This window comes from Medicago truncatula, chromosome 8 (assembly GCF_003473485.1).
Source record: "Medicago truncatula cultivar Jemalong A17 chromosome 8, MtrunA17r5.0-ANR, whole genome shotgun sequence".
NCBI lineage: Eukaryota > Viridiplantae > Streptophyta > Magnoliopsida > Fabales > Fabaceae > Medicago > Medicago truncatula.
In genome coordinates this window covers 47155442-47176109 of record NC_053049.1, presented here as the reverse complement: position 1 = coordinate 47176109, position 20668 = coordinate 47155442, and the positions used below count along the sequence as shown (strand labels likewise).

General features: G+C 33.9%; 2 protein-coding genes and 1 pseudogene across 2 annotated transcripts; 2 read left to right on the top strand and 1 right to left on the bottom strand.

The window, feature by feature from the left end:
• Nucleotides 1-4867: 4867 nt before the first annotated feature.
• LOC11407572 (uncharacterized) lies at nucleotides 4868-9384 on the top strand (annotated as a pseudogene).
• Nucleotides 9385-11377: 1993 nt separating this feature from the next.
• LOC11407571 (leucine-rich repeat extensin-like protein 4) lies at nucleotides 11378-13270 on the bottom strand. The gene has a single exon (XM_003630641.4). The coding sequence runs from the start codon at nucleotides 13008-13010 to the stop codon at nucleotides 11802-11804; it is 1209 nt and encodes a 402-aa protein (XP_003630689.1). The 5' UTR covers nucleotides 13011-13270; the 3' UTR covers nucleotides 11378-11801.
• A 3917-nt stretch (nucleotides 13271-17187) lies between these two features.
• Nucleotides 17188-19823, top strand: LOC11408099 (phosphatidylglycerophosphate phosphatase PTPMT2). The gene is made up of 7 exons (XM_003630640.4): nucleotides 17188-17349; nucleotides 17464-17694; nucleotides 18173-18295; nucleotides 18541-18634; nucleotides 18766-18848; nucleotides 18943-19032; nucleotides 19181-19823. The coding sequence occupies exons 2-7, from the start codon at nucleotides 17497-17499 to the stop codon at nucleotides 19520-19522; spliced, it is 930 nt and encodes a 309-aa protein (XP_003630688.1). The 5' UTR covers nucleotides 17188-17349; nucleotides 17464-17496; the 3' UTR covers nucleotides 19523-19823.
• The last annotated feature ends 845 nt before the right edge of the window (nucleotides 19824-20668 follow it).

Sequence of the window (20668 nt, the reverse complement as noted above, 5' to 3'; positions counted from 1 at the left end):
AACACATTCTTTTATTAGTTAAAGTTCTTGAATTTCATTGGATTTATCTGAGTCCAACATGAATTAACGGATTTTATTTAAATTTCAACCAATTGAAAAAAGTGTGTAAAACAAATTATTTCTATAAATTGTGTCAAAAAAAAAACGTATTGCTATAATTTATGCGAGTCCTAAATGATTTAACATATTTCATTTGAATCTCAACCAATTGAAGAAAGTGTGTAAAACAAAGTTTTTTTTGGGTTAGGAACAAAGTATTTTTATAAGTTGTGTAAAAAAAAGTATTGCTATAATTTATGTGAGTCCTAAATGATTTAAGATATTCCATTTGGATTTTAACCAATTGAAAAAGTGTATGTGTTTCTATAAATTGGTCAAAAAAAAGTGTTGCTGTAAATCCTCTTCAATAATATTTTATGGCGGTATGAATCTATATGCCCAAGTAATATCATGAATTAATCGTATAAAAACCATGATAATGTATAAAATAGAAATGCTTACAATACATATTTTAACGTATACTTTTCAATACACTCTTTTTGATTGGTTAAAATTCATATGGGACCTGCTAATTTTGTACATGACCCACATGATTTGGTGGGGCCATGTGAATTTTAATCAATCAAAGAGAGTGCGTTGGAAAGTGTGTGTTGCTAGCATTCATCTTTAAAAATACCTTATACCTTATTTCACATTTCATTTTAATTTTTAGATCTTACAAGGTGTTAAGCAACTCTAGTGTCTCACATCATAAATGAGTGTATTAAAGAGTCTCACATCAAATGAGATATGGTATAAGAATGTGTTTATAAGTCGAGACAATTTTTACCTTATAAATCGATTTTATGAGATTGTATTAGACTCAATAACAATTTTTAAGAATAATTTTTGAATCCAAATTTATCCTATTTAATATGACTAGTTAGTGGAGTCCATGTATTAAAATAAATCCTACCAATCGATCACTTATATTTATCTCTATTGTAAAAGGATAGTAACCAAAGAGCAAATCCGTGCTCATATTTTTGGTGGCGTAGAAAAGAAACAAACATCAAAACACATTAAAAAGATGGGGCCGCAGAAACAACCCATAGATAATGGGATGGCGCACCAACACGCTTGCCTCCCATGCACCGATGATATACGCAGGTAGTAGAGAGCTCCACTTGTCTGTAAAAGAGCTATGGTCACCCTCAACTGGTGCCCACAAAAAAGACAGAGACATTAAGGGTGTGTTTGGTTGTAAGAAGAAAGTGAGAAGAGAGACATAGGTGAGATAGAGTATGAGAAGAGAGAAATAGATGAGAACTGATAGAACATGCACATACATAATTGAGAGAAATATTAGAATGATCTCTACACACTCACACTTATAGAGGAAACTACAAAAGAATGATAAAACTCTTCTATTATTGAATATGAGAGATATGAGATGTGTGCTATACAATCTATATCAACTGAATACAAAAGCTAAGTACTTATAGGCTAAGTTGAGTAACTTGCACTACAAGCCACTAACAAACTAACTAACTAGTTAGTTACTAACTAACCAACAAGCATAGTTGGATCTATCCATAACTAACTAACATTAGAATATGAATTATACTTCAACACACCCCCTTAATTCAGATTCTACTAACATCTTAAATTGGAACAAACTAAAATCACGAGGCTTTTTCTTCTTAAGCCTTGCTACATCATTCATACTGCTACTAGCTAGATTCTTCATAATCTACTTGTGCTTCTGATAATGATTGTGAATCAGCATCTCTTGCTTCTAACTATTGTAGAAAACTGAACTTTCTGCTCCAATCCTTTCTGCATTTCTAAAACTTCAGAATGTTTCACCTGCACAATTTTTGCACTTCAGAATGTTCTCAAATCAATGAACATTTCTTCACTAGAATTGGTTTGTCATGATGCTTACAAGTTGATCCTTTATCGGCTAAATATCAGCTTCAATGTCATCTGAACACTCTGACAACCACCACCATTCTGATTAACATTCTGAACTTCACTAACATTCTGAACTTACCCAGAATTTCCATTAACCTTCTGTCATGAACAGAACCTGAATTTTATGCAACAATTCCATGTTTCATCACATAGAAAATCTTGTATTTCAAACTGAATACTTCAATGAAACAAGCAACTTGAACAAACTTTGATAACCTGAATATGTCAACAATTCCACGCATAAATTCAACACCTTCTTGTGCTAACTCAGTCACTTTTTCCTCATATGACTGAACAAACGCTTTCATAGCTGATCGTGTAATCCACATGAACGTCTTAATCACACAATCACCTTTATCACTTGAAACAACAGCACCCATATCCATTTTTGATGCATAATTCGATCTAACTCTCTTGATAGTGATAGAACCCCTCTTTCTTGGATTCTTTACCTCTCCGGCATAAACCTCACAACCAAGACTGAATTCTCAAGTGAATAACAACGAAACATCATAACATGAATTCGTCGTTAAACATTGCAACCTCCTTGCAATTCTTCATAAAACTGAACAATACTTAAAATTAAATATGAACAAGAATAAACGTTGTAACCTTGTTCTTCTTCTTCTTCTTCAGTTTCTGAACCAGTTTCGTGATTTTCATTATGTTTCCCCTCCATCTCCATGTTTCTCTCCTGATCACTTCTTTCTTCTTCAGCTCCTTGTAGAGCTTTGCTTGAAACAACTCCTCTTTGAGCTTTCCACGCCTTATTTGCACTTTGGGTAGAAGAAATCTACACTTTTGGTAGAAGAAATTCAATCTGAATTCACTTTATCCATACTTTTATGGACCAAGAACAGAGCCTTATTATCTCTTTCTTCTGAATTCGCTTTATCCACACTCTCATGGATCTTGAAAAGAGCCTTTTTATCTCCTTTCATGGATTTCTCGCAGGAAGCCTTCTCTTCCTCTTTTTGAATACCACTTTGGATCTTTTCTAGCAATCTCTGCAAACCAAAGATTTCTTGTATCCTCACTACCCACTTCTCCCATTTCTTGACTTGAGAAAACTCCTTTTCAAAAGCCATTATTGACACCACATGTATCAATAACCAAGTGCTAATAACATATGCATAAACCATTACCACCTCTGCCTTGTTGCTTAGTTGATAATGAATTGCATTCTCTTTGCGGAAGCTATGCCTAAAACCACATGGATCATGAACCAGAGGCTCTGATGCCACTGATAGAACATGCACATACATAATTGAGAGAAATATTAGAATGATCTCTACACACTCACATTTAGAGAGGAAACTACAAAAGAATGATAAAACTCTTCTATCATTGAATATGAGAGATATGAGATGTGTGCTATACAATCTATATCAACTGAATACAAAAGATAAGTACTTATAGGCTAAGTTGAGTAACTTGCAATACAAGCCACTAACAAACTAACTAACTAGTTAGTTACTAACTAACATTAGAATATGAATTATACTTCAACAAGAAATAAAGTAGAACTGATGGGTTGTTTTGTTGAAGAGAGAAATAGAAGAGAAAGAGATGCTACTATTTTTTGAAAAGATAAAAATATCCTTCAATAAAAACAACATATAATTTATGATTAATTAATTTTTTTACAAATTAAATTAATTTATTAACCAATTTAATTAAATCTATCAACTAACTATCATTTCCACTAAAAAAAATACTATTATTTTTATATTAGATCAACATAGATATCGATAATAAAAAAAACATTTGATTTTTCAGTATTAATTAAATATCTATAATAAAAAAACATTTGGTTTTTCGGTATTAATTAAATATTCAATAACAAATACTATTATTGCCACCCCAGAACCTTTCTTTATTATACACAGTCTAAGCAGTATGCTATATGGAGAGAAAAGAAATAATAGCGACTAGGGCATAACGAACAAGACCATTTTCATTCATGTTTTTTTTTTTTGTCTTTTATGACATAGTGGGAGGATAGAATTGGAAAAATATTAATAAGTAGCATCTCTCGTGTTTCTTCCTTCCCTCAAGTGAGAAGACTCTAAAAAAGTGTGGGGGCCCACATATTCAGCCTCTCTCTTCTCTATTTCTCACCTCTATCAAATAAGAGAAGTGTTGGATTTCTCTTCAACCTCTCTCTCCCCTTTTTCTCCTCTACCAAACATAGTGTAAGAAAATAGACACTCATTTTAATTAATGAAAGTGTCACAACAAAAATTCATGCAAACCAATGTTGTCAAACTCAAGAGTTTGGTTAAACTCAAATTCAAATTCAGATTGTAAACTTGCAAAGTTTATTTAATATCAAAGCAACGTATATAGATAATATAATATCATAAAATAATAATAATTCAAATTTCATCTCTATAACAAAGCATGTGTATATTTTTTTATAACCACAGAGGATTTTATCCAAGAGAACACAAAGATATTCCAATTCCATTCTAGTAACAAGTAACAATGTGGACAAGATTGGAGGGAATTGAATCAACAATTTTAGAATTTGAAAGTGTTCCAAGCATGAGGTGAGAGATGAGGAAATTTGGTGGCGGCAGAGGTTGCGATGATGTTGAAGAAGAAAGCTAGAAATTACACGGGGATAACAATGCTTTAACAATAGCTAAATAGCCAATAAAAGGTGGCAACCTGAAATTAACTACGTCAGTATCACATCATTGTCACGAGGTTAAAGATAGTCATCGTACGAGAATTTAAAATAATAAATTTTTGAAGGATTGAAAATAAAACTAAAAAAATTTAAAAGGACTATTTATTTAACCAACCATTTAAAATTTAATAATTTCTATAAACAAAACGGCAACATGCATCATCTTTTTAATCATTATCCCGGGAAAGCATCCAAATAAAAAAGATGCGTAAAGAGTGAGAACTTAGAATAGAAGTGTTTCTTAAGCTGAAATTGAATTGAACATTCCTACTCTACTAGTTGTTCTACAATGGATCCATGCCCCTTTGTTCGTCTCGTAGTAGAATCCCTCACTCTCAAACTACTTTCCTCTCCAACTAAACCACTCACACTTTCCAACGTTCACCCCTCCACCACTCCATGCTTCTGCAAAATCCACATCCATTCTTTCCCTTCCCACACTGCCCTCCTTCCACTCTCCTCCACCTCCTCCCCTCTCCTCATTCAACAACCTCCGCCCCCGCTTTCCACCTTGACTATGCTGCTCTCCATCGTCTCTCCGGCAAACTCCTCACTCTCTCCATCTTTGTTTACAACGGCCCAATTGGCCGCAACTGTGGCGTCCGCAATGCCAAGCTACTCGGTCGTGTCCTTCTTCCCATTCAATTACCTACCTCATTCTCTTCCCCCAATACTTTCCACAATGGCTGGTTCAAACTGAACCATGAAATGGATGATAAACCTTCACATTTGCTACACGTTATGGTCCGGTCTGAACCGGATTCGCGATTTGTGTTTCACTTTGGTGGCGAACCGGAATGTAGTCCTGTTATTTTCCAGATTCAGGAGAATATCAAACAACCGATTTTTAGCTGCAAGTTCAGTGTCGATCGCAATTACAAACCCCATTCCCAGTAAGTCATTCTTTCATTTTAATTTGCTTAAACAAGTTTAGTTCGGTATTTTAAAATTAAAATCTAAAGATTATATACCATCTGATTAAAATACCATGACTGCATGAAATGAAAGTATCTACTGTATTTGTGTTTGGATATTTTGCAAAATTATTGGTGGGTGGGAGGTCCTCCTTCAACTAAATTATTTCATTTTCATGTTTCTTTCCTCGTTGGCAGACATCATCACTTTCTGTTGTTTTCTTTCCTTTTTCTGTTCAATTGAATGAATGAACCATGAAAACTGGCACTGACCACACACCACCAATATTTCATTTTCGTACATTTTTTTCTTCTTCTATGGTGTGGGCGAATTTTGGAATGGAAAATTTGATTGACAATGACACTTTATTGTTGCTAATATCTACCAATATACTTTGCAAATAAAAATATCTACAAGTAAATGTATGAAAATTGTTATGAATTTGGACTCAAAACTCACACCAATACAAAAAATGATGTGTGGAGCAAAGGAAAGTAGTAACCAATTTCAAAGTAAACACAAGCAACAACAATAACAACACCACCTAGATCTAATCTAGTAACCAAAGTGAAAAGCTCAAAACCACAAGCAAAAGATAAAGGGAGAGAAGAGAGGAACAAACACACCAAAGATTGTTGACCCAGTTCGGTCCAACTTGACCTAATCTGGAGGAGAGATTGATCTCTCAAATCCACTATCAATGAGTTCTTACAAAGAGATACAAATGAATTACAAGAAATTAGTTTCAACAAGTTCACAAAGAACAACCCTAATTTCTACCCATTTTCCCAATCTCACCAATGAACAAGACACTCAATGATTTTCACTCACCCAAGGTGTTTACAATGTTTCCCAACCCAAGAGAACTCTAATCAAAGACCCTCAACCCTAAAGTTACCTCCTTTGATTTCCCAAGTTTCTCTCTCTTCAACCTCTCATTCAAAATCTGCAAAGAACACTTATATAACAGTCTTCAGCTGTCAAAATCGTGTCACGTTTTCCCAAATCGTGACACGTTTGGTGCGTACGATCCAAGGTACGATCAACCTTATCCTGAAAACTTGCCCAACAAGTCGAAAATCGTGTCACGTTTTTCCAAAATCGTGTCACGATTGGACACCCTGCAAAACATGCTCACGGCATTGCGAAATCGTGTCACGATTCTTCACTTTCACCAAACTAAATTTTGAAGGCATACACAACAAAAATAAAATAAAAACAAGTGGATTTTTTTTTTTTTTTGGTTTTTAGTATAAACAAAATCACACGTATATGTATACCACCACTAGCTGTTTCAAAGTTTTCATAATTCAAATTTTAAGTTTTTTAATTTTAATCTTTTCAAAAGTTTAATAATTGTATTGGTTGTTGTAAGTACAACGTTATTAACTAATGATTAAAGAAAAAGACAATCTTAGGTGAGACGATTTACTGCCTCCTTCATTTGGAACACTGATATCTCTTATTTTTAATTGCCTTTCTTTTTCTTAATTACTTGCTTAGGTTGTTTCTTGTAATTCAAGAATCCATTACTCAAATTTACCTTTTCAGTTTTTTTTCCCTTTTACTATTGCTAATTAAAACATGTCCCTTGCCTTTCTCTTTTTACCTGGGATTCCGTTGACAGCATGTAGCCGCACAGTAGAGTTTGATTATCCTGCGGATTACCATCATAGAATCACTCGGTTGAAAATTTGTTATTCAACTTTGGTGATACTCTGGCACACCGAAAATACAAGAGTCTGATTCTCCTGTCACAGTTTAACAATTTCATTATGTTGTTACACTCGAGAGGCATTTGGATACATAGCTTAATAAAACACTTACTCAAAAACACTTCTATACTTATGTGTAAGTTGTTTCTACAACCAAAGCTTATAATAAGCTATCTATAGAATATCATGCTTGTTACTTAATAAGCTATCTATAGAAGATCATGCTTGTTACTTCAATCAATTAAATGTTTTTTTATATTTTATTAACCAACTTGAAAATTCAGGCCTCTTTCGTCGGATTCTACAAACAATAATTCAAGCAGATGGAGAAGACCATTGAGAGGTGAAAGAGAACAGCGGACAAGGGAATGAGAGAAAGGGTTGGATGATAGTAATTCACGATCTATCAGGCTCGCCCGTTGCTGCAGCATCCATGATCACACCATTTGTTCCATCCCCCAGCTCAGATCGGGTGTCACGATCAAACGCAGGCGCGTGGGTTATTCTCCGCTCAATCGGAGGCTCCACTGTGAGTAGCTGTAGCTGGAAATCATGGGGTCATCTCGAGGCATGGCGAGAGAGAGGTCCTATCGATGGCTTGGGCTACAAGGTAGAGCTTTTCTCTGACAATGGACCTGTTAATGCAATACCAATTGCTGAAGGCACAGTGAGTGTGAAAAAAGGTGGTAAATTCTGCATTGATTCTGCAATATTGGGTTCAAAGTGGTTACCGGGTGAAGGGTTTGTGATGGGTTCAACTGTGAGTGGTGAAGGAAAAGTAAGTAAACCTGTTGTACAAGTGGGGGTACGGCACGTGACTTGCATGCCTGATGCTGCTCTCTTCATTGCTCTCTCTGCTGCTATTGATCTTAGCATGGATGCTTGCAAATTTTTCTCGCATAAACTTAGAAAGGAACTTTGCCCTGATCAACAATATTATTCTTTTTCATAACTTCCATCAAATGAATTTGGTTGATTTTCAATTCTTGGAGGTTGTTCTTTAACCACTGATTTTGTCTAAGTACATATTGTGAACATTCTTTTGGTTCAATTTGGGATTGGAGTGCTTGAAGCTTTAGCTGCTATGGTTTGTTGAAGTTTTTTAGTCACACAGTTACAAAAAAGATCATATATCATATGTTTACAAACTGCTAGTTTGAAAAGACTTGGTGTTGGGTTTGGCCTACAGCTTAAAAGTTAGGGGAGTGATTGCAATTCATGGTGTTGTTCGATGCAAGTTTGAATAGAAGATTTGAACTGTACAGAAAGATTGAATGCAAATCATGTTGATGATTTCATTGTCTTTTTTTTTTCTTTCCTATTTCAAATGTTTAGACTGTGACTTTTTATGTTGCTTCCATTGAATCCATGGAATAGTTTCAAAACAACTGTATGTAAATTTTCATGGTTTAGTTCATTTTCACACTTCTCAAGAATGTTGAAGTGTCTCACAAACTTGTACAAGCGTAAGTGCTGCAACATCTGAAGAGGGTATTAATTCAGTTACAACTTTGTTACATAGTTACTAACCATAGTTGGTGCCACTAATTATGTTATGAGCGGCTGCTTGTATTCATGCGTCCATGTAAGAATCATAGGGCATCTCTGTGGGTAGACTTTGGAGAATAATCTTGGAGTAATCTTAGGAAACACTTTGAGGTGTGAAGTGAGGAATTCATGTAAACTCTCTACATGACAAAAGAATATTAGAGAGACTGAGAAATCAAAGGAAGAGTGAAAATAGAGGGTCGAAAGGGATTTAGAGATTTTTGTTGGGCTGTTTCTCAACAATGGAAAGCAAGGGACCATGTAAACTTTATTGTACTGGTTTGTTTATGCTCATAGTGGATTCATTGTTGCTCTCTGTCCGGTGGAGTATGTCTTTAAAGCTGAACCACATAAAAAATTTGTGTTCATCTTATTCTCTTGTCTTTGTTTTTTCTTTTTGCGTTAATGTTTTTAATTTTTTTTTCTTTCTGATTTTGTTAAAGCATCTGGTTTTGGTTTTGGCTGTGTTTTGTGCATCTGCAGGTTTATCATGTTTGATTGGTTTCAGACCATTTCATTCTACAACAAATAACAGGTTAGAATATATTTTCTTAAGTGAGAGATGTCAGCATTGGAGGAATGCAACAAAATCAATCCTTCTACCGGCAGCGGCAGGATACAATAACTAAGAATTTTTTTATTCATACTACCACACTTCATAGAGAGTAATAACTTAATTCCTTATTAAATGTTAATGAAACAGTGTCCTCTGCAACTGAAATAACATCTATGATTATGAAGTGCCCACCAGATATTTCAAACACATTGTTCACAAACCATTATCAATGTATAATTATATTCAACAGGGAAATGCCAATTTTATTTAGGAAGATCAATTCCATCTATTCCGTTTCCTTGGTTGTGTGTTCTAATAGACTCCAATATTTTTTTTCATAGAAACACTATGCCTGCTGCAAAGTGAGGATTCAAGTATATTTTTTTTTTGCTTTCGCACCGGTTTCTGACCCACCAAAGGTGGGCGACTAATCCGGCTCGTGTGTAGAGGCATGCGCACTGGCCAAGCGTTGTTCCCCCTGGGAATCGAATCCGATATTTCCCAGATACATTTTTGGAAGGAACTCCTTGCCACTGGAGCCCAAACAACTAACCATTCAAGTATTAGTCTAAATAAAAGTTTTAGCGGTATTAACCTGTCACTGTTCATGTTAAAGAAAAAACGTACTACTATATATATCTTAAATCTAACAAACTTTTACCCGCAAAAAAAAAAAAAAAAAAAAAAAAAAACCTATTAGGACATATCATTTGAAGTGCAGACCTATCCTTATTCTTATTTGCATACTCTTAAAAAGATTAGTTTCCATAGTTCATCACAAACTATAGTTACCTAACCTCAATTATATGATTCAATTGGCATGAGGGAAAGTCAATCCCCAATGTTGGGTTTTCCTGTGACTTAAGTGCGGTTTCATTCTTAGAGGAGTGGAAGTTGATTTTAGAGGTATAAAATCGATTTTGACTTGTTTAGAGAGTCTCGATTACAAATGATTTTGTTGGGAAGACATAGAGAGCGTCGAGAGCAACAACTAACCAAAGCTCGACCACAAAAAAATGAGACGTCACATCTCTACTCAAAACCTTAAAACATTATGTGTCATCTCTTTTATGTATCAAATGTCATTGTGGGATTAATCACTCAAACTTAAACTCTATGATATCCCCCTCAAGTATGAGTTAATCACATACAATAATTGGAGTTATGACTATATTTTCTCTTTCCATTACTATAATTTTGAAAGTTTTTAAAGTGAATTGGATCCACCATATGTCACATTATTATATTTAGGGTCAATACCTCAAATAACCCCTCAAATTTGGGTAAGGTCTAAAAAGAACCCTTGTAAAAATAAAAAATTCAAATTTCACCCCTGTAATTTTGGATTCTTCATATTTTATCATTATCCTGTTAAAAATTCTTTAGGCGAAGTATGAAAATTGTCCCTGTTAAATTTGTGTTTTTATTTTTATAGGGCTATTTCATATCTCACCTAAATTACAAGGGTTATTTGAGGTGTTAACCCAATATTTATATTCTCAAAACTTTGGTGATAAAAAAGATGGAGATGGTTAAAAATATGAGGGTCTTGCCCATATAATTGATCCAAACACTAGGAACTTTGTATGATTAGTATCATAAGACAATGTACCAACTTAATTTGAATATATAAGAGACATAATTTATATATCCAATGTCATAAGATGTTGGATGGAGATATGAAGTCTCCCACTCTTGTGGTCTTGAAACATTGGTCCTGGTTGATGCTGGACTCTCCAACATATTTCGACTCCAGCATTGATTTGCTATTTTTATTTCAGTAATTGATGATCAGTTTATAATTGTGGTGTGTGAGGTACGTAGTTAGTTTGTGGAAAACAAAAAGCTATTGTATCGTTTACCTTCAAGACAACAAGTGTATGTAAGATATTGTGTTCTGAATCAGACACTTTGTTCTTTTTCTCTTGTTGTCTATCTGTTCCCTTTCTCTTCTTAATCATTTAACAACAATCTTGTTTGCAAATCAATTCATTCAAAATTAATTTTTGTCATTGCAAATGCAAACACACACTTGGCAACTTACATTGTTATCAAGTATTACCACTCAAAAGTCACAAGCAATCGAATAGGAACTTATCCTATGGGGGGGAATGAATCTGATTCTGAAGGTGTAATCTAAACAACCCATCATACTTGAACAGATTAAAGTAACAAGATCAATAAGCATGTCACGTGGCACAAATATTATACATCATAAAAAACACACAACTCTACTGCCCACAAAATCAAGGCAGATCATATCCGTGAACCAAGTATAGCTCACTAATATAATATGTGTAACAAAAATTAAAAAAATAAAGTAAACTTAACAGGCTATATGGATTAAATTGGTAGCATTAACTAATATAATCTATAAAAATGTCACTACTACCACTAAATAAAACAGTAGCTATCATCATGGAGATGATGAAGGAATATTTGTGTACTTAGAAGTACTTGCAGCCAAAGTACCACAAATAAGAGGTTTTGGGGTAGGAATTCTAAGACAATTCAAATTACCACCAGGGATCACTGAACACTCAGGTTGAGGTTTCTGCATATTCCTACCAGGAATGCAGTTATCTGAAAAATCAAAACCAACATTGAAAAGCCTTGAACATTCTTGACTAAACCCAGAAAAGAAATTAGAAGTAACAGTTAGATTCAACAAGCTTCTCAATGAACATATCACATCAGATATATCACCAGAAAGATTGTTATGTGCCAAATTAAGAACTTCAATATCTTGCAAACATGATATTGTATCTGGCAAATGACCTACAAGTGAATTGAAACTCACATCAAGAACTTGCACTTCTGTGAATATACCAACACCTTGAGGTATACAACCTGTTAACTGGTTATTAAGAAAAAGAATCTCTTTTAGTTTAGGACTCATGAAACCAAAGCTTGTGGGAATGTTTCCACTCAACATGTTGTTAGCTAAATTGATCACTGATGCAGGTGAGTTACCAAAGCTTTGAGGTATTTCACCACTAAATTGATTGTTGTTGAGAAATATTGCATCAAGTTTCTTGTTGAAAAGCTCTTCTGGAAGTGACCCTTTGAAGTTGTTGAATCTAAGGTCTAAGTAAATTAAACTTGGCATGTCTAAAGTAACTATAGGAAAAGAACCAGAAAGTTGGTTGTTGCTAAGGTCTAGTTCTTGAAGAAATATGAAGTCTTTGAATGTTTCAGGAACTGTACCTGAAAATTTATTAGTGTTGAGGTGGAGAAGTGTTATAGCAGATAGTAAAGAGAGTTCTTTAACAAGTGTTCCTTGGAGATTTGCATGGTTGAGATCTATTCCTGCAACAAAAGGAGTATTACTAGTAGTGTCACAAAAGATTCCTTTATAAGAACAAACATTAGGACCAACCCATGTATCTAAAATCTTTAAAGGGTCATCAGTGATTGAAGATTTCCAAGCTTGAAGAGCTTTGTAGGCATTGTTTAGATTTGACACAGATGATCCTGAAGATCCTGGGATGTTAGGACCATCATTGCCATTGCCAATGCCAATGCCAATGCCAACACCAATGGCTATACCAATGGCAGCTTTTGCTGGATTTGGGAGAAGGAGAAGAAGGAGGTGGAGAAAAGACAGAATCATGGTCTTCTCCATTTTGGGATGTAGATACAGAATGATTCTAAGGTTGTTTTGTTTTAGCAAAGTTTGTTTCTTTTTTAAGGGTTTGAGTAAAGGTTGTTCACTCACTTGCTGGAAGACAGACAGATAGTCACAGAGTGATGGATTGATGGGGCCAATTGGTTTTTAAAAGTGTCATGTTTTCTCATTTGTCACTTTCTCTTTGGTTTATGTAATGTTAATGCCTTTGATTCTACGCTTTGTGCTAACTTTTTTAGCACACAAGATGTCGACTTCTGTTGATTTAGATTTGTGAAGTTAAATTATTGAATGAGTTCAGTGTTTATTAGATTTAGATGATTAATTGAAAGTTTGAGTCAGTATTAAAGCAATTAAGTCAATTTTCATGTTTATTAGTAATATATTTTAAACTATAAAATACAAGTAATTATTTGTCTTTTCTGTTATAGAGAAAGTAGCTGTGATAAGCTGTTGTGCATAAGTAACCATTAATGTTACTGCTAAGCTTTTCCAATATAAATCAAAGATACTACATATACCAATAGCTTTCTTGCTGCTTTTCACGTCGGTAGAAATTAATAAACAATGGATGGTATAGTATAGTATAGACAATGGTGAAGGCTGTGGATGCTACATGATCATAGACAATAGTGCTGTGCAGGGGACTCAAGAATCATAGACTTTCTTATAGTAGCCTGTTAGCCTTTGTAGCTTTTCAAGTCGGCAGAAAGAAAAAATAAATAAATAGATAGACTGGTGAGGCCTGTATGCATGCAGTGGTGTCCATAGTATTCTTCTTGTACACAAATTTTGACACCAATATCTATATTAAACTTACTATTTCATACACTGTTACGTATATGGTATCCAATTTTTTATGTCAAGACATGATTGCTCATTTGATAGTATTGTAAAGTGTGTTTAATAATTTTGATTAGAGTTACTTCTAGTTAATGTTTGAATAAAATAAGCATTTTTGTGTCATTATCAATTAATCTGTTTCTTGCGCATAGTTTACCATTGAAAGGGACACAAAAGATTTGACTGCAACGACAGGGGCACATTATTATTTTCTAGTCTCCTTTGATTTGTAGACTGTAGTTTGTACAGCATAATAGCAGTATTTGTTTAAGAGCCTGTACCTTAATTGATGCACATGAGTTAGTTGGAACCTTGTGAAAAGTTTCAAGTAGATTTAACTTTAACTTCTAAAATAATTGAAATAGTTTGACCAACATGTACACCTTAATGGGTAATGTAAAGTTGAGTTTGGTTGTTAAAGGAAAAATAAAATAAAACATGTGGGCATTCATTAAAAACGGCGTAGAAAAAGTAACATAATTAGGCGCCAGTGCCTATTATTACTTCCTAGCATTTTAAAATAATTTGGTGTTTGAGGTGAAAATTTTGTGGAATTCTATGTTGAGCTGGAACATCCATAGTTAAAAGTTCTATTGGGATGCAATGTTCAATTTTCGTTGCCTAATAAAATGATGGGAGAATGGTCAAGAAATCAATGCCATTTTTGTCTACAAATGGAAAACAGCTAAGTTCCATGACCAAGCATGGCTATTGTTTCGCGAAAACAAGGTGGTCGAAAAAGAGGAAAAATATCCCTCTTTTACCCTTTCCAATTGTCCCTGTCCTACAAAAATGGAATGTCTCAGAACGTTGTTGAATTTGATAATGGTAGCCACCAAACGTGTTGCACGTTTTATAATGGTGATGCTACTCATCATCAACCACACCCACTTTTTTGTGTTCTTTTTTGAGAAATTGAATAATTCCTCCCCAATCACGTCGAGGATGATATACACAAGTTAATTATTTAAATATAGAAATAACTTACTATTAGAATTTGTGCATCATATTTAATATTTAACTTTTTAATAAATTGAATGCATAAAATTTTAAAAATTATTTTTTCTTTTGAGTTTCTTAACATGTGCAATAAGAGCACAAGTTAACATTACCTTTAAAAAATAGGTTCAGTCTAATTCAACCTATAAAACCAACTTGGGATTGGATCCTCTCCAACTATAGAGATTTTCACATGAGGAAATCCCACTCCCTACCTGCATGTAAGATGAGAGAAATATTTCACCCCTCTTAAAAATCTTATCAATGAGTGGTTGCATGAGTGTCTCTTTCGGTGATTATCGCAATTTAGTCCCTAACAATGAAATCAATCATTTCCTTGTCAAAAAAAATAAAATGAAATCAATCATTTTAGCCCCCGTCTTAAGCAACGAGAGATATTTATCTCACTTATTGAGTTAAGGGATTAAATAAGCTCAAAATCTAGATTTCAAACCTAGTCAATGAAAGAAAATAATAACATAACAATTAACATATTAACATTAATTTTTTTTTTTGCTTTCGCATCGGTTTCCGACCCATCAAAGATGGACGACTAATCCGGCTCATGCGTAGAGGCATGCGCATTGGACAATCGTTGTTCCTCCTGGGAATCGAACCCAGTATTCCCCAAATACGTTCTTGAAATGAGCTCATTGCCACTGGAGCCCAAACAACTTGGTTACATTAAAAAAATATTTAAATTAACATATTTTTATCCTCAACTTGGCCTTATAAGTTAAGAGACCAAATAATTGATCAAATTTATCAATTTTAATGTTATTTTTCTTTTTGAAATATTATCAATTTTAATGTTGATAGAGCAAATCATGATAACTTGCCTAATTTAAGGGATCATGAAAATCTTTTAAAATAAATTGGGGGAAAAAATATATTTAAGCTAACTCACAAGTCTCCACGTCTATGCTACGTGATTTTCTCTATTAAGAAGATGCAGTCCAAAAAAAAAACGCAAAAACAAATAATCCTATAATATTCTCTCAAGAAAAAAACCTATATTAGACTTTTTTTTAAGAAATAATCTTAAATTATTAGATATATTTAAATAATATACTCTTTCCGTTCATTTTTATGTGTCGTTCAACTGTGTATTCAGCGTCCCTATTTAACTGTCGTTTTAGTATTTTAAAGTTACGATTTGTCAATTACACGTTTTTATCAATTATTCTTATATTTTTCAATAAAATTAATTAATGTTACATATTTGAAAAAAAACATATTTTGTTTTTTTTAAACAAAGTTTGTTTGTTATTTTTTTTTAAAACAAAGTTTTTTTTGTTATGTTCAAGTTTAAACAAAATTTTGTTACTTATAAGAATGGTTTCATGAAGAGTTAAAATTCTATAAATAAGAAAAGTAGTAATTGTTAAAAAGTATATAGTACATATCTGAGAGGAAAAAAAAAAAAAACATATGAATGTTTAAAAAAAAAAGAAAAAGTGGAAGACTTGTTGAAATTTGATTTAAGAAAAATGCTAATAACACTCTCTTTTGAGCATTCTCAATGTAGGACCTACACTTTGGAAATGGAACCCACATAAAGTGGCAGGACATACATTGATTTTACCTAATAAAAAAGTGAGTGCTAGAGAGTGTTTAAAAGAGAATGTTGCTAGCACTTCTCTTAATTTAAAATAATTAAAGAGAGAGAGTGTGCAAAATATAAGAACTTGAAAATAGACTCTAACTAACAATTGTTTTTTACTAGAGAAAGATAATGTATTAAATTTCGTGAAAAAGAAAGTGTATAAATTTATTGATGGAATAAAAGAAATATAATAGGAAGAAAATAGGGAAAGATACACTTTTTTTGAGGGAGCTTCTAAACTGCGGTTAGGAAATTGATTTTTTTGAAAAAAGTTAATTTTAATTTTAATGTTTGATTCATTTTTAAATTGTTGATCACTGATTCATGATCAATAGTAATTTATCTAATAATGTTTTTATCGTTGACATCTTTAACATGCAATCAGAGTTGATGATATTATGTGATAGTTTTAAGTGTTACATTTTGTGGGGTGTTACAGTTAAAATAAGGTAGGATAAAATTAGATTAAATGTATTCTTCTTAGTCTGATGAATTGATGATATTATATGAACTGAACTTTTAATACCATTGTACAAAGAGTGGGGTATTAATCACAACACTTTTGATACTATATCGTTAACTTCACCATAAAATTTTCCTTCTTTTAATCTGATATTAATATTCTAAAAAGATACTTAATAGTCAATTACCGATAATGCACACCCTCTATATGCCACATTACATTAGAACCAAGAGGGTATATTAGGTAGTAAAACCTTATTCCGAGGGCATTCCTACTCGGGACATTTCTAGTTTCTACTCTTTCGACTCTACTAACACTTTCCACACCGTCTCTTCCAATTTCCCTGTTTTCTCCTCTCACATCAATTTTCCATTTATCGCTAATTTTCGATTTTGCGTCTAATCGATTCCAAATTTAGCAATAAGGTAACTATGATTACTTTCATTGATTTCATTATCCTTTCCTTTTGAATTTTTAGGGTTTTAATTTATATTAAATGCATATGATTATGTGAATCTGAATCGTGGTTGTGTTTTTAGGGTTTCAAAACTTTTTGTAATTTTCCGTCTGCGATGAAGATCGAGGAATTAGAGGATGCAGAGTGTAGTAGGGATGAAGAAGAGAATTTTGAGAGGCAAATTGTTAGGGTTGATGCAAAGAGAGCGTTGGTAGGTGCAGGTGCACGGATCTTGTTTTATCCAACACTTCTATATAATGTGCTTCGTAACAAAATTGAAACTGAGTTTCGGTGGTGGGATCAAATTGATGAGGTTTTGCTCTATCTGAATCTTCTTTTTATGATTTTTTATTTTTTTATTTTTTTTACTTTTCGTTGTTTTGATTTTGAACTAGTGTATGTTTGGGTTTGCGGTGACAAAAATTGATTTTGATTGAATTGATCATGACTAAAAAGTGAGTTGAAGGTAAACTGATGTGTGGTTTTGGATACACTCATGTAAAAAGTTTGTATCTAAAAATCAATTTTAGAATCACAAGCTACAAATCATAGTTTTCAAGTATAATCAATTCTACAGGCAAAATCAATTTTACTTTAGAATCAATTCTACACCTTCAGAATCAATTTTAGTGTAAGATGGTAACGAAAATTTACTTTATTTGCTGAGAATGAATTATTGATATTTTAAAAATGAACTGTTAGTTAGGATGACCTTGTTATGGATGTTTTCTGATTGGTGTTTGTGGTGTGATTTGTTGTTTTATTGAACATTTGTTTGTTGTTATTTCTAGTTTTTGTTGCTGGGCGCAGTCCCGTTCCCTAAAGATGTTCCTCACTTGAAGAACCTTGGTGTTGGTGGTGTAATTACTTTGAATGAACCTTACGAAACTTTGGTACCATCGTCGTTGTATCATGTAAGTGGTATCCCGTTTTGCTTTTTAGATTGTCTTGTCTTTGCATTTTGTAAGCTAATTGTATGTTACGAAGGAAAATTTCAATTAGGAATTTGTGGAAAGAGTATATATAGTTGGTTTGCGTTAAATTAGTACGGGTATAATGAATTTTGACATCAGCATGCTAGTTTCATGATGTCTTTGCTATGTTTGTATTTGTTTAAAACTATCTCTGATATGTTGGTTTACTTGCTTATTTGTTTCAGGCTCATGGAATCGATCATTTGGTAATTCCCACTAGGGATTATCTCTTTGCCCCTTCATTTGTGGATATCAGCCGGGCTGTGCAGTTCATTCATCGTGGGTTTTTTATTTATATTTAATTTTGGGAAGGGGGGTAAATGCATCAATCAATGTAGTTCTTTGTTATTTTTGTGTCCTAAAAAGAAGTTTTGGGTGTCTATGCGTCTTATTTTCGTATTTTGGTACAGATAATGCAACTTGTGGTAAAACAACTTATGTTCACTGTAAAGCTGGGAGGGGGAGGAGTACAACAATTGTGCTTTGTTATCTGGTAAATTCCTGATATTTCACACTGAAAGTTGTGGCATCTGTTGAAGCTTTGAGGTGCTGATTGATTTCCATGTTGTTTATTCATGTTTTTTCAGGTTGAATACAAGCATATGACACCTGTTGCTGCCCTGGAGTACGTGCGATCTCGAAGACCAAGAGTGCTATTAGCACCGTCACAGTGGAAGGTATAACCCCGTTCTTTTGTTGTTGTTGTTGGCCCTTTTACTTTCTAGAAGGCCAGTGATACCATATAATAATTGTTAAACTTTTATGGTAATGATTTCTCTCTTGGGCATTAAGTTTTTGTATAATCTCTGCATGTATTATAAGCAGGCTGTTCAAAATTATTACAAGCAAAGACCTTGTCCTTTACCATGCTCCCCCTCTGGGGATGCAGTTCTCAAACACAAAGACCCTGTTCAAAACTACAACAAGCAAAGACCTTGTCCTTTGCCACACTCTCCCTCTGGGGACACAGTTGTCATAACCAAAGATGATCTTGAAGGCTATCATAGCACATCTGATACTAGTATAGAGCTGGCTATTGTTCCTAAAGTGCCAAAGACCAAGCCCATGATAGCAAGACTATCCTGCTTGTTTGCATCCTTAAAAGTATCTGGTAGTAGTGTACCAATGACAAGACGACTGCCAGTTTCTGAGTCACGTGCTTGCTAAGCCAGCTTGACACCTCGTATGTCAAGCAGGTGGCCTGTACAGAAGACAATACTGGAAATAAGTGAATAATTTCCCACGAAGTCGGTGCAACTGTGTTACATGAAGAGAGGGTGCATAGAAAGATAGAGGGAAGATGATGTTTACAAGTTAAAGTGGAACATCATGTAGTTTATCTTGTACATATATTTACTTTTGCACGTTTGTTAATCCAAGTGAAATCCTTGTTCAAGTTTAAAGTATTAATGGTGTGAAATCTATAGGATTGTCTGGTGGTGGCTAAATGATTACTTGTCTTAACTCATGCAATTTCTTTACACTTTCCTAATTTGTACCAAAGCTCAATAGGCTGTTGCAGATTGGTGCACCTGTCTTTTGCATCAGCTTCAGTTGCACTTGGAAAAACAGCTGATTAGAGAACTTTTTTTACCCCCCCCAAACGAAACAGTGTCTTTTCCCTGTCTGGATGAGTAAATCCTGATGGAAGTGGTTTTTACTTTTTATGATTCATAGGAGATGGGGAAAAAAGCTCACTGCGAATGGGTGTGTAATTTAAGATAAAGTGCTCCTCACTACTATACTATAAATCTAGTTAAACTCTCTGTTAACATTACTCCTTACTATAATCGGTACGACTAAATCGTGTGAATTATACTCATTTTATGACTGTTTGAATTATACTAAGATCTATGCTTGGTTTTGAGTGACCGGGTGAACTACTATCTGGTAGGTGCTAGTTTGTTTTTTGCGGCTGGTGGTAGCCCACAAATGCACGGTAGTGCCCCACTCTAAGATGGAGCTTGTTACGTGAGGTAATTGCTCTTCTAGATTTAGTAATGAACACGAGCAAAGTGCAGTTGAGCCTGTAATCATAAGTAAATAAAATTTTGTTCAAATTGTAGTTCAACTAGTAAACATGATACTCTTATTTTCCCTCGTATCTACTTGGATTTACCAGAAATGAAACGAGTGATTTGCCAAAACAATTGGAAATTGTTTATGTTCCTTCTAATGCGTGCCCATCCTTCTAACTTCTGGTACGTTATGAGCTAGGTAGTATTTATGCAATCATGTGGAATGGATGACATACTATCTGCACCTCCATAGTTCAAATGTTTCAACGCCAAACATTTATATTTAATGGAGACC

Coding starts and splice junctions, on each gene's coding strand:
- LOC11408099 (XM_003630640.4), top strand. CDS start 17,497: ATGAAGATCGAGGAATTAGAGGATGCAGAGTGTAGTAGGGATGAAGAA. Junction 17,695..18,172: donor GGTGGGATCAAATTGATGAG/GTTTTGCTCTAT, acceptor TGTTATTTCTAG/TTTTTGTTGCTGGGCGCAGT. Junction 18,849..18,942: donor CAATTGTGCTTTGTTATCTG/GTAAATTCCTGA, acceptor ATGTTTTTTCAG/GTTGAATACAAGCATATGAC.
- LOC11407571 (XM_003630641.4), bottom strand. CDS start 13,010: ATGGAGAAGACCATGATTCTGTCTTTTCTCCACCTCCTTCTTCTCCTT.